The sequence below is a fragment of the Notechis scutatus genome, chromosome 3 (assembly GCF_049901735.1).
Source record: "Notechis scutatus isolate UNSWTSFEM ecotype Mainland chromosome 3, rNotScu1.2, whole genome shotgun sequence".
NCBI lineage: Eukaryota > Metazoa > Chordata > Lepidosauria > Squamata > Elapidae > Notechis > Notechis scutatus.
The window spans coordinates 28,987,060-29,001,404 of record NC_142011.1 but is presented as its reverse complement, the minus strand read 5'-3'; the positions used below and the strand labels follow the sequence as shown (position 1 = coordinate 29,001,404).

The 14,345-nt window shown below is 36.1% G+C and overlaps 1 protein-coding gene and 1 long non-coding RNA gene across 2 annotated transcripts in view; one reads left to right on the top strand and one right to left on the bottom strand.

Annotated features, from left to right (window-relative positions):
* Window positions 1–14,345, top strand: part of PPP1R16B (protein phosphatase 1 regulatory subunit 16B) — a 104,807-nt gene that overhangs the window by 69,777 nt on the left and 20,685 nt on the right. Inside the window, exon 4 of the mRNA XM_026665068.2 lies at window positions 11,974–12,044. Within this exon, the coding sequence (XP_026520853.1) occupies window positions 11,974–12,044 (71 nt within the window). The remainder of the gene's footprint in view (window positions 1–11,973; window positions 12,045–14,345) is intronic.
* LOC148131128 (uncharacterized) overlaps window positions 6,742–14,345 on the bottom strand; it is a 41,320-nt gene continuing 33,716 nt past the window's right edge. The window contains exon 4 of the long non-coding RNA XR_015748464.1: window positions 6,742–8,313. This is a non-coding gene — a long non-coding RNA (uncharacterized LOC148131128). The remainder of the gene's footprint in view (window positions 8,314–14,345) is intronic.

The window sequence follows — 14,345 nt, the reverse complement described above, 5'->3', positions numbered from 1 at the left end:
TCTTTGGAAGAAATGGAATATGCATTTTCCCTATACACTACTTTTGTGCCATTTTTTGTTTTAAGAGGGTTCTCTCTATTCAGGAACCTTGAAGAATTAAGGTTTCTGTTCATGCAGAGGCTACACACAGAGAGACATGCATGCTTAATATATGCTTAATATGAAGGCACTTCTGGGTTCACTTAATGTGTGGACCTCAAGCTTTGTGCTTGATATGGTTCCAAGCCCAGCTTGATGTATTCAGTGATTATGGGAAACTTACCTGAAAAAGCTTAAATGTTTTGCCTCTATTAATTAATTATAATGTTGTATAGTCAATTTTCATTTATTTATTAGATTTTTTCAAAATCCCACTTTTATTACTTTATAAGTAGCTTCAGATGGCAAACATACATAATACTCCTTTCTCCTATTTTCCTCACAATAACATTTTTGGCCAATTATCATAAAAATACAAAATAATGTCAACTTGTTTAGTATTCTGACACATTTTTACTAGTAAAATCTTCTATTTTGGTATGTTTTGTAGTTTTTTTTCTTGAGTTTTCCAGTTTTGGTAACTTCAATTTTTCATATATTTGTCTGATTATTCACAGTGCCTTTGTAGCTTGGAATTTATTTAAATGTCTTTATTCTGTTTCCAGATAGGTTTTAGGTCCAAAGTTAGAAGATGTTTTGAAAGAGCTTTTGTTTATATGGATTTGACTGTATTGCTGAGATAAACAGCTTTTGGGGCTCATCAGGATATATGGTTTCACAGGTCAGCCTCCAGGTAAAGGAACTGCTTGGGATAGTCTTGGAAATAATTATATTGCAATTCCATTGTATATAGATTATTATGGTTTCAAAGGGAAGTGGCCTTTCGGCAGAGATAAAATGTTGGATTTAGAGAAAGAACGAGAGCAGGATTAAGTCTTTTTTTAAAAAATGAAACCCTTATAAGACACATTTGAATGAAAATCGATTGAAGTAACCCATTAAAACATCAGCTTTCTTTTAACATATGAAAGCAAAACAAAAAAAGGTTCTTATTCTAGGAAATATGAGACAGACCTTTTTACATCAAAATATATGCTTAATATGAAGGCACTTCTGAGTTCTTGATATCTTGTTCTAGGTATGGGTATAGAGTTGGGCCTATTAATCTGTTTTTCCTTTCCTAATTTTACTATTCTAAATCATCTCTTCAGTAGTTATTGGTCTATAGATGTCAGGAACAAACAACCAAACTCACATGTGTAGAGTGCAGTCTGATTACTTTATTGTTCTATGCCCAGTCGACAGGAATAACCCCAGACTGGCATCTTTCACCTGGGAAGACTAGATAAATCTTAAAGGTATTTGGAGGTGTGTGTGTGGGGGGGGAGGAGATTGCACTGTTGTGCTTATGTAACAATTCCAGACTAACTCCTCACTTGAGCTCTCCTCCCAAGTGGGATGGTTGCTCTCCAGCAATGTGGGGGAAATGCAGGTACTTCCTTGTGTTACCGATAGAAGCGCCAAGTATCCCACTTCCTTGAGTCCTACCTACATTTCAGCTCTTTCCTCCCTCCTGATGCAAACAGTAGATGTGGAGAAGGAAAAGATTTAGAAAATTGTAGGAAGGGTTAAATAAACAAGATCCATGCTACTTCTCCAATAAATTATGTAGCCCTTGAAAGTTTTATTAGTCATGGAATATTATCCAGCATAAGATGTAGTTTGATTCTAAAAGCGACTTGAATGGTTATATTAGGGCTGGAAGGAAGGAAAAAAAAATCACTTTTGAGGAGATGGTCAGGGGCTTCTCTAAGGAGAAAGGAGTAGGCTTCGTTTTATGGGGTGGAGGCTGTTTGTTTTGGTTCCATGTGTTTTGCCATTGCCTCCTTCCTAGGACTAGAAGAGAGTGAGTAACTGGTCCAAGGTCCAAGGTCATCCTTTGTGCCTAAGGTGGGCTAGAACAAACTCAAACTCGCATTGTCACAGATGTGTCATGTGACATATCGGGACTAAACCGGGCATGGGTGTGGTCAGCATGTGATGCATCTGGCCCATGGGCCATAAGTTTGAGAGCCCTGGGCTAGAACTTATGCCTTAAACATTAGACCAAACTGGCTCTTGGTGTATGCATGCAGATTATCATGTGCTTTTTCCTCCATGTAGATTGCATTATAGTTCTTTCCTATTTCATACCACAAACTAGTGGGAATCCATATTACCGAAGCACATTTGAATGGATTCTGGAATCCAGGAGCTTGGAGGCATCAGTTGGGGCCCACATTAAATTAAAATATTGTCTTGCACACATTATGTTTTTCATTTTCTAACAAATTCTAATATGCAGCAAGGCATTTGGGCATTTATGGAGTATGAACACAACTGTATATTCAATGCCATAATTCTCAAGGATATGTATAATATATACATAGGAAAGAATTGTGTTTACTCTTGTACTGAATTTTTTTCATCTGTATTCAGTCCTAAAAGGGTTTTGAAGAGTGGCATGGGTGGGCTTGATTTAATTAATTAATTATATTTATAGCCTGTCTTTCCTTAAGAAGCTCCAGGCTAATTTTCCGTAAGTGTGTAGGTACCGCTGTTATCATTCACATGAACATGACCGAGCAGAATGAATCTGGATTTACAAGCAAAAGTGTCTTTCTTATATTCACGAAGGAGCGTATGCCATGCAGGGCAGAATATAATTTGTTTATTCTGCAATCAGCCTCATTGTTCTTCCTGCACTGAACCAATGAGTCAGTTTCCGTTGTTTGTGTGATTTGTTTTTTGTTCGGTTATAAAAGACCTTTTTAACAGACAGAAAACTGCAAACAGAAAAAGCCTAATGCAGGAGGTGTGGGCATATATTTTACTTAATAACAGTGGAGCAGATTGCAGTTTGTCACTGCATGACTTTAAGCTTGGGGGAACAGTCTAGAAAATAGTTTCTTGTGTGTGTAGGCAGCCTTAACAACAGGGTGATAAAAGAACATTCAAAGGAGGCTGAAATTTTTTAAAACAAAGTGCTGTAAGAAGAAGGCGTTGATGAGGTTAAAGAGAGTTAAATTCATTGGTGGCGCCCAAAGTTTTAGATTATAACCAGCACTACTGATGCAATGAAGAACAATTTGTGATTCTTTCTAACCCCTTCAAAAGTTACATAATCCATGGCAATTATAAAATAATTGGAATTGCTAGTCCAATAAAGGAATCTAGCTGTTTAATAATACACATTTCAATCATTTTAATTGGGCTAAGACTAGACAAACAAACAAAAGACAATCTAAGGAAAACAGTTGTAACCTGGTCTTCAAACACCTGCCATGCTCTAGGCTGCATCTTGGCATTTACAGGTAGACCTGAAGGACTTTTTTCTGAAAATCCTAGAGATTTCTTACCTGTCAAGGAGATAATTCAGGTTACACTTTGTTCTAACCCAGGGGTGGGGAACCATGGCCCTATTAGGGCTTGTGACTTCAATTGGCTCAGAACTCTGGGAGTTGAAGTCCACAAGTCATAAAAGGGTCATGGTTCCCCACCTCTGTTTTAAGCCATAATATAGTTTGTTTGTTTTTTGAATTAGCATACTCTGTGAACTTACGTTTTAGCATAATCATTTTTTTTCAATAAACCATATAGTATTTAACAATATGTGATTCAACAAAAATAGCCTAATAAGATATATGAGAGTTCAAGGAGTTACATCAGGACTAGCTCTCAGCCTAATTTAATATGTATTTATACCTAATTTCAAAAGATCTATTTAACAAATTCAACTGTCTGATAAGACTTCCATGGCCCTCATGTTGCAGATGAAAAGAGAAAAGTATAGAGTAGAAAAGAAGAGGCATCCATTTTTAACTTTGGCCATGCTTGGAGTTAGTGTGTAACATCTAATAAATTGCCTTCATGTAATTACTCTTCATTGCCTTCCAATCAATTACCCTCAATGACAGCCATTAAGGCTCCAGCTAGAAAGCAAAAGTCATTGAATTCTGGGCCATCTTTGGCAGGAAGACAGCTGGGTGAAACTGCAGCAACTAGTCCAGGCAGTCACCAGGAGTCAATGATGACACAAAAGCACATACATACATACAGAGTTCCTCAACAAAAATAGTTTATGTGGCTCAGAAGGGTCGGTACTAGCAAATTCTTTGATTTGAAATAATCTGTGTATATTGCAACTGGGGTAGAGATTAATGCTCCTAAAAATTATCATTTTTCTCACTCAGAAAGATGGGCATTTCTAAGATTAGAATCTCATATTAAGGACAACCATGGCTTTTTAAATTTTTGGTGATTGAGTAAGCTACACTGTCTATGTTCACATACAATTTTAAGCAATCCACAATGGTTGGGTTCATGTATCATATTAATCGAAAACTAAGCGTTCAGTTTGATATGTGAACTTTGCCATTCTTTCATGGCTCACCTACATTGTGTATGTATGTATGTATTATATATATTCATATATGTATATATATATTCATATTCTCAAGTTTTCGCGGGTACTTACATGTATGGCATTCAGCTTTGTTCGGGTATTTTCCCACGTCATTGTAGTTGTGCTTTTAAAGTTGTAGCAACGTTTCGGCAGAATCTCATCTGCCATCATCAAGCTTCTGTATAGAAGCCTGATGATGGCAGATGAGATTCTGCCGAAACGTTGCTACAACTTTAAAAGCACAACTACAATGACGTGGGAAAATACCCGAACAAAGCTGAATGCCATATATATATATATATATAAAACTTGCAATCCTTATATGTATACTCTAATTTTTAAAGATTTTTAAAAATTACCAATTATTGTCTATATATTTTTAATATTGTTTTTATGTCGTGTTTTTGTTTGTTGTACACCATCCAGAATCACTTCTGGTGAGATGGGTATCTATATAATTCTGATAAATATATGAAATTGAATCTTTGCATTTAGAGGAGGAAACAGATAACTTCTCTTGACCATGTGTTTCCTCCTTATCAGTTTTTTGTTTCCCCTTTCATGTGTTGTGTTGGCTGTTTTCTCTACATTTTTTAACAGTAAAACAAAACCATAATAAAAATAATAAGACCATATGAGTGCTGTTCAACTTTGCTTGGCTTGCTTCCAGATCAGGATCAAGTAATTGACCACCAATTGAAGATCAGTGAAGTGTAGCCTCCAGCGACACCATGAACTTAAGACTGTTGTGTTTATGGAACACCTTGAGAAATGATGTTTCTAGGAGATGATAAGTTGCTATACTGAATGGTTTCCTGCTGACTGCTTCGGTTTTGTTTGTTAAATAATAATAACCTTTTGCAAAATTTGCAAGCTAAAGCCTGAACACACATGAAGTCCTGTAATGTCAGTGAAAGGTCAAGTGACCATATTCTAGGAACAGCTCTCAGGATAAAGAAGTAATTGAGAAGTAGAAACATTCATGAATTTGAAAGCCGGGGGAGAGAGAGAAATGAACTGTCTAGCAGTTTATCTTAACTGTGTCAAATTACGCCTCATACATGTTATTGGCAACTAACAGAGTCTGCCCTGGGGCTAAAATCCATATACAGCGGTCCAATATTGTGATAGTAGGCATTTTAGAGACAAGCAGTATAAGGTAGGCAGGAAGTAGTCCAGAGATTTAAGGGCATTGAGAACTGTTCAGTAAAGTCTTAATTCCTAGTTTAACGGGTAAGACTGATCACGTGTCTTGCAATTCTGATAAACAAGCTTTGTCCAAGGGTAACCATTTATATTATGAATAATAAAGTCTTCAGCTTTATTGATGCACTGCTCTTGAAACAATTTAATATGCAAAACTAGGCCACTGAATTTAAAAGTAGAATCTTTTAGTGAAACAAAAACCTTTGCAACCCCTGAGTTTGCCTACTCTCTTTCTTTCTTTTGAAGAATTTAAAGCAGGAATGGGTAATTCTCAGAACTCTGTCTGATACTGACATTGAAAATCAGTACGGTTTTTCCTTTCCCTCATTAAAAAAATCCAAAATAGATAACATAAGCTTTAAAATAGTTTAGACCTGGTTTCTAGAGCAGAGAATCCCACTGGATTTTCTCCAAATCCCAGGAAAAAACCCTATCCACAATCTGTGTGTGCTGGCCTGCTAACAATTTCCAGAGAAACATCTGCTTCCTACTACCTGCATTTTATTATTTAATTGCCATTGAGTCAGTCTAAGGATGGCCTTAGGTGCTCTGCTTTCACCTCCCAATGTGGTATGTAGGCAGTGTTAATCTCATTGATACACAATATGGTCAACTTGGAATTATGTGTTCTGTATTGGTAAACCTGTAGCTCCAATTACTTCTGCTGGTTTCCAGTGCTAATTTCCTTTGTGTGGTGCCACTTTCATTCGGCTTCTAACCTTTTCTCACACCCCTCAGTTTTCTTGAAGGAAACTTGATTCAGCAGCCACTATTTCCCCCTTTTTAAAATAGGTTGGTCTACCTAAAAAAAGAGGGAAACCCTGAAATGGACTAGCTTTTAGATATCTTGCATGGTCACTTTTCTTAAGTTAGTATTCTTGGCAGTTAGTCTTCACACTAGGAAATTGTAAATCCATTTTTTTTTAAATTATCCAACTAAAGTTCCCATGATTTTCTTCCATCGGGCACTGAATTTGTCTTTGCATTCTTGAAGTCCCTTTTGCTGTACTGCAGTCACCTTATTGCAAAATTGTACTTTCATTTTAAAAACATATTATGCAACTAAAGTTCCCAGTATTTTCTTGGGGAATGAGAAGAACAAGTAGCCAAATAATGTCCATCTGGCATTTAATTTGTCTTTATTTACACACTTTAAGTCCCTTTTGCTATACTGCTGTCACCTTGTCGCAAAATCTTGACAAATGGTCTTGAAATGCATATATATAGGAAAGCAAAGCACTATCATAGCCAAGCCAGCAAGAACACAAACCCATTTACACCTTACCTGCACAGCTCCATCCACTGGAAACTATCCTAAATTGGCTCTGAAATGTACAGGCTCTCTGTGCCCTCATATGTTTTGTAAGAATGCAGTAAAATAAAATATAAATGGAATTCAATGAATAAACAACCTCATCATGATTAGCAATGTATATTTCAGAAAAGCTTCTTAGCCTGTTTGGACAAGATCAAGTGTGAAAATGTTTTGAAACAGTTTTTAAGGGATATTGCTATTTTCTGGTGACTTGTTCAGATATTCCTTTCTCTACCATTGCCCAGAGCCATATTTACTCCTGGGGATTATGAATAACATTCCCAATATATGTACGTAGACTTCAAACAGTGCATTGAATCAAAATGGGCTTTGTTTGGTTTTGGCATGAAACGTTATATGGAGTCAGCCACTATTTATTGAGGAAATCATAGCTCAGTATGAAAACAGAACTTTGTTTTTTTCTTCCTAAGTAATTGTCTAAAACAGGTAGCCCTCAACTTGTGACCATTCAAAGTTATGATAGACCCTGAAAAAGAGATTTTAAACCTGGTTTCAAAGGTCCGATATCAATTTCTCCCATAATAGCCTGACCATTTTTGAGCACTCGGTAACCAGCCCACATTTATGGCTATTTGCAATGACTTCTGGTCATTTGACTGTGATTTATGTCATTTTTTCTGGAAACCAGTGTTTACTTCAGGTTTCCGCCAAAAATCACCCTGTAGTCAGCAATGGGTTCACTGAACAACTGCAGTGTTTGCTTAACAACTGTTGCATTCACTTTATGACCATCCCATTCACTTAGCAAAAAGTTATTGTAAAGTTAGGTCCAATCACGAGGTGACCCATTTTATAACTATTATGATTTATGATCATAACTCCAGGGCTCAATTGTGGTCATAATTCAAAGACTACCTGTATATTCTTGGAAGGAAGACATATAGTAACAGAAAAGCAGAATAACAGAATTAGAAGGGACATTGGAGGTCTTCTAGTCCAGCCCCTTGCTCAAGCAGGAAACCCAATACCATTTCAGACAAACAGTTATCCAATCTGTTCTTAAAATCCTCCAGTGTTAGAGCACCCACAACTTTTGGAAGCAAGTTGTTCCACTGATTGTTCTGTCAGGAAAATTCTCCTTAGTTATAGCTTGGTTCTCTTCTTGATTAGTTTCCATCCATAGCTTCTTGTCCTTCCTTCAGATGCTTTGGAAAATAAGTATATCCCCTCTTTTTTTTGGCAACCTCTTGTAGCACAATAGTAGGACGAAGATTTCTGGGAAGTACAGTAGAGGGAGTTTAATGAGCTGTCATATCTAATCTTTGCTGCACCTATTTCCATTTTTGTAGTGCAGACAAAGGATGTTGTATGGTCATCGTCAGCAGCTTTATTGTAATAAATGAACTGTCTGTATGAAGAAGAAAAAAGAGGTGTGAATAAATCGAGCTTTCCTCCTTATAGCTTCTATGCATCTTGGCCAACACAATACCATCCAATATAATTAAGTAGAGATTATATATATATAAAAAAAAATCCTTTCATAAATATGCAGTCAATGCCAAATTCACTTCCAGAATATGTGGGGATGATCGCTAGCATATATGGCTATTTGATTGGATTAGGCACATTAATCCAGCCACTAAATTGCTCTAATAAATGGCTTGGACACCTCAATCAAGAACAAAATACAAATATTAAGAATAAGAAACCAAAGTCTTTGCCTCTATCCATGTGTTTTCTTCTGGATAAAACCAGTTTGCATTGTCGCCTGCTCAGCAAATTGGGTATAACATTACTTAAAATTTGTGGAGGCAAGTGTATACCCAAGGGCTAAAGAATGTGAGGTAGGGGAAAGAACAGAACAGGCAAGTTTATTTTTATTTTCTGAAATATATTGTAAAATAGAAGGGAAGCAAAAAGAACTGATAAAATTTAATTTTCATGTAGCAACATGGCTATATCACTGGAAGCAGACCCAATGTGATTACAGATACTCATGTCATTAGTCCACAATGGCTTTTAAATGAGCCAGATTGAATTAAGAATCCTAATGGAAGTTGTATTCAGAGTAAATCAGAAAAGCCAGAGTCACTGGGGGATGACACATTTATTAGTCAGTTCCTCCGAGAAGGGCAGGAGAAGCATATATACTTTCTGGGTCACACAAATTACCTCTTTGGATGAGCTGAAAAATATATAAAATGCAATGTTCAGATGAGAAAGGAAAGGAGAGGGGATCATCCTAAGGAAAAGTGAAAGTCAGGGGTGGGCTGCTGGGAGTTTGCAGAGGTTCATGTGGTCCTCTAGCTAAGATTCTGCACAGTTTGGAGAACCCCCCAAATCCCACTCCTGGCTGGCCCCGCCCACCCCGCTCTGCCCCTTACAGGAATCCTCACGTAGCCCATTTTGAATGCATGTAAGTGCAGGGGAGGGTGAAAAATGGGCCTCCTGGAAGTTTGGGAAGGCTGGAAACAGGCCCGTTTTTGCCCTTCTGGAGGCTCAAGGAAAGCCTCCTGAGTCCGGTGAGGGCAAATGCCATGGTGCAGGAGGCCGACTAGGCCATGCCCACGCCCCACCCAGCAACTGGGCAGAGAACCTGTTGCTAAAATTTTTGAAGCCCACCCCTGGTGAAAGTCTATGGTAGTATATGTTTGCAAATGGTTATTAAGGGAAGATTTAAAGTTTTCCCTGAAAATAATTTACAAAAGTATTTCCCAAATCTTAATTCTCTCCTCTCTCTCTTATGATGGTGTTTTAAATAGAATTAACAAAAGCTGACCATTTTTCATGCACACTCAAGAAAGAAGAATGCCTGACCTAGATTTCTTCTGTCTGACACCTTTCAGATGTGCAGATGATGAACTACTGTTTTTTTTCATCCCCAGTTAGATGGTCACGTTGTCAGATATAGACCAATGCATGTGGAAGGCACCAAAATAGGAAAGATTAATCTAAACATATCATAGTATATAGAGATATAGATACAGACTATGTATTGGTGTCTGTCTGTGTGATAGGCACATAGGCTGTGCAGATTGTAAATCTGACACATGACACGTTACGCATACACAAGGACATGTGTTTGCCTTTTGCAACCTCTGCTGCTAGCTTTCCCATTAACTTTTCCTGTAGGAAGCAAGCATCCCATCATGGGATGCTGTATCCAACATAAATACGAAGACTGGTCATAACCACTTGTTCAGTACTGTTGTAAGTTCGAACAGTTGCTTGAGAAATCATTAAGCTTGTAAGTTCGAACAGTTGCTTGAGAAATCATTAAGCATGAACCACCTCTACATGTACAATAATAATGGTACATAGCAATCATGCTATTTACTTTCTGGATAAACAATATGTAGCAATGTTGAAGTAGTAGGCAGAGAAATAATACTATATCTTTCTACCTTCCTGTTATTGTAAACCATCCTTGGCTCCACCATTTCCATATGCTTACACATACATTGCTTTTTTTTCTTTAGATTTTTAATATCTCTCCATCTTCTTCTCTCTTTGGACTCACTTAACCACCATACCACACTGCTGTATATATTTATATTAGTGGTTAGGGATGATGGACTAGGAGTGGGGATATCTAGTTGCTAATCCTGTGAAAGCTAGCTAGGTCATTTTGGGTCAGTCTTAGTCTTGAAAATTGATAAGTATCTTTCTACACCACACTGAAATAGCATAATCAATTAAAGTCTATAACTTTCAATGAAAAGGTTTTTATCCTATAGGGAACTAATCTTAATTAATTGTCATAAAACAGCCCATATTTCATTCATATTGGTCACTAATATTGTATATGGTCACTGTCATTCATCACATGTTAATTCTTGCTTTGTCATGCATTCTTTTTAAGGGGTCCAATTTCTACCACCTACCATTTATTTTATATTTTTATGAGATACCTAACCATCAGTTCCATATGACAGTGGGCAGAAGTATTCCCTTGTACAAAGACATTTTCATTTGTCTTGACAAGCATTCATCTTTGGCAACAAACCACATATTATCCACTATCTTTCTATGACACTTGCACATCTTAAAATTTCTCCACCCATTTTCATCTCTTTAATAAATACTCTACTGAAGTAAATAAATTCATCCTCTTGTTTGTTTTTTACCATTTTATTTATTTATTTATTTATTTATTTATTTATTTATTTATTTATTTATTTATTTATTTGATTTGCCAATTGTTTACAAGATAATAAGTATAAGTGTATACATAGTTGTGAATACATGAAATGGGTACATATAAGAAAAATAAAAGAAGAATAAGAGAAACAATAGGACAGGGACGGTAGGCACGTTGGTGCGCTTATGCACGCCCCCTAAGGAAGTACAAATATTTATATGTTCAATAGCTTCCCATTGTCCATTGCACTTTCCCTGTTAAAAATACAACTCTTTCATTATTCTGCTTCTAGTTTCCTTGCATCCTTTAAACCTGATGTCTCATGGTGAAGAATCAGTGCTTTGCATCTTTATACTGGCTTCCTGATGAGCAATTAAGATTCACTTCCAAAATTCTCATTTTTCTATGGGTTTCTAACTATCTAATTCAGGATTCATCTTTAGGGACTAAGAGACATTTGAGGTACTCTTTAAAAATATATACTTTCAAATATTGTTGAAGTGCAAGTCTGCATCACCATTGACCATACTGGTTTAAACTCACCAAAACTGAAGTTTAGTAACTTTGAAGGACATCACATTGCTAGTTCTTGATTTGAAGCAATGAAATTCTGGTAATTGTGACTGCTGAACAGGATTCATCTCTCAAATGTTCTGATGTTAATTAAATGCTAGAGCAATAGCATGCTATAACAATGCATCTGGGGATGTCTGAATAGTAGATAGATTGTAAAACAATTGTTGAGTGAAAGTTTTTTGATTTTAGATGGTGCTTGTTCTATTGTATTTGATAAAGTAAAGCACATTCAGCTAATTTAATTGTGCATTTTAGACACAGTGGTTCCCTTTGGGGCCAATTGTTTGTACCATTTAAGTATAAAGTGTAATAAACCTTCCTGAAGATAAATCTTTGCCTTGTCTCTTTCAGTCTGTTATTTATTGAACAACGACTTCAGTCCCGATCTGTGCAATGAAGATGGATTAACTGCACTGCATCAAGTAAGCATTTTGAAAAGCAGAAATGTGACATCACTCAGGGAGAAAGGAAGAAAAATAGTTGTATATCAGGATTTCTGGGTTGCTAGTGTAGGGGTCTAGGGACAGTAGGAAATAGTTGACTGCAATACATGAAAGTAGTTACTATCTTTCCTTGCTACCAAATGGAAAAGCTGGTAGTAAGTAACTACTATTTTCTGTTGTGCAAAACCTGTCTGAAACAGAAGTTGCATTTTTATTTCCAATTCTGTTAATTGATTTTGATGCCTGATTAAAGTTAAGAATGATAGTTCTTATAGTTGTAGGAATTAATTATCCTCCTTCAGTTCTAAATTCCTGCACCCACCATACTTGCATTTATTCAGATAAAAAGCTGTTGGCTGCAACAGCTCTTCTAGTCACTCTAGACAGTATTGCATATTTCTTTAATTTAGATGGAATAAGTGTCCCATCAGCAGACAAAAGTGCAAGTGGGTTAAAAGATAAGCAGCAAGAGATCCCTGGAAGTCAGCATGCATGTTAGGGATCTTGCAAAGTAAGAAGTAAACATAACAGATCAAATGTAGTAATTATAGTACAAGTTATAATTTACTGATTTTTTTCCGATTTATCAAAGGCTCTGTATTTGCTTAAGAATGAAAATGGGTGAGAGTAATTCTTGGATTTTATATTTTTAAAAACAAGTGCCCTGCCATTGTTCTCACATCCTCACAAAATTAAATGAAGTCTTGAATACAAGCCAAAATTATCAGTACACCAGTCCCCAGTCTCCTTCTGTGTTCCATTTTGATTTTATGAGTTCAGTATTAAGTCATCTCCTTATTTTCCTTTCTCTAGTCACCATGCTTTTGTTTTAATGTTTCACTTACCGAAAATTAAGAGAGCTCAAGAATTTGCACATTGGACTAATAAAGATATTGCCTAATACATATTTCAGAATCTAGTCATATTGGCAACATAGCTTATTCAGCTATTTGCTTTTTGATTCTTTTTTCCTGTTGCTACATTCTCTTGCTTTAATTAGCATATCATCCAGAGCAGAGGATGATTTTGAAATGTAATAATTAAATAAAGCAACAAAAGTAATCAAAGAAAACATTGCACATTAGAAGGCTGGTTGTTTAGATAGGCTGAATTCTGTCTCTTTTTCCATTCCCCCCCACTGTCCTGAAATCAGTGGACTTTTGGGACAGGAAGCATCATTTTGAGATTTCTCTTTAAGGTTGGAATTATATAAGTTCTTTGGAATGCCTTGACATTCATATAACTTGAATTCATTCATAGATTTTAAAATGATAAATATAAGTGTTGCTGAATAATGTTAATCTGAGATATTGCTTTATACTAGGGGTTTCAAATTTTTCAGGCCATGAAAGTTGTCAATTAAAAAAAATCAGAATTCCTAGAACTTCTGATCAAGACCTCTAGTGATAGAAAAACAGCTGTTTTTGAATGATATTCCCTTTTGCTCTTAGTTTCTCATGGAGCCCCCATTAAGTTGTCACAATTGCCTAGATTCCACAGAACACACTTTGAAAAACTCTGCTTTATTTCAACTATGCAAATGGAAGGAAGAGTATTGGATTTTAAAAGATCAGATTTGGCTTTTTTTGCTCCTAGCATTTGACATTAAATTTACCAAAGGTGTCATAAATCACTTGTATGTTTAAATGAAAATTCCTCAGGAATTCCTAAGAAAAGTGCTGAGTTATCAGCTGCTGTGTGTTGTATTAGGAAGCGTGAAGCATCTAAATGAACGACACATTCATTCATGGGTACAACTTGAAAGCTTGTTATAAAGATAAATAAAAAGAGGGCTTCTTCTTTACCACCGAGAACTGATCAGGTGCACAGGCTAGAAATACTAAAATGGAAGACGATGCTCCAGAGCCATGTACAATATACAAATAAAATCTCAGTGCTATGGACTTCTTTAACAGCTTACTGAATTTTCATTTAAATTGTTTAGCCCTCAGCTAATACATTTCACACCACTGTGAGCTAAAATCTTAAGTGAGATGGTTCCAAGATTGTATCATTTGTATTATCTATATAAAAGAAGACCACTGATACTTGAAGTTCTTATAAATTAAAACTTTTTTGTAGTTTTGGAGAGAGTATTGCAGAATATCGTTGCCTGAGGTGCACATTTTCATTTTTATGTGTCAGATTGATTTTTCTACTTTTGATTTCACACTTTCTCATGAATACTGGATTATAAAAAGATAATGTCTGTATTAGTGAAATAAAAATTATGTTTTGATGGATCTGTTGGCAGGTGGCTATTGGATATTGCCTATGAGA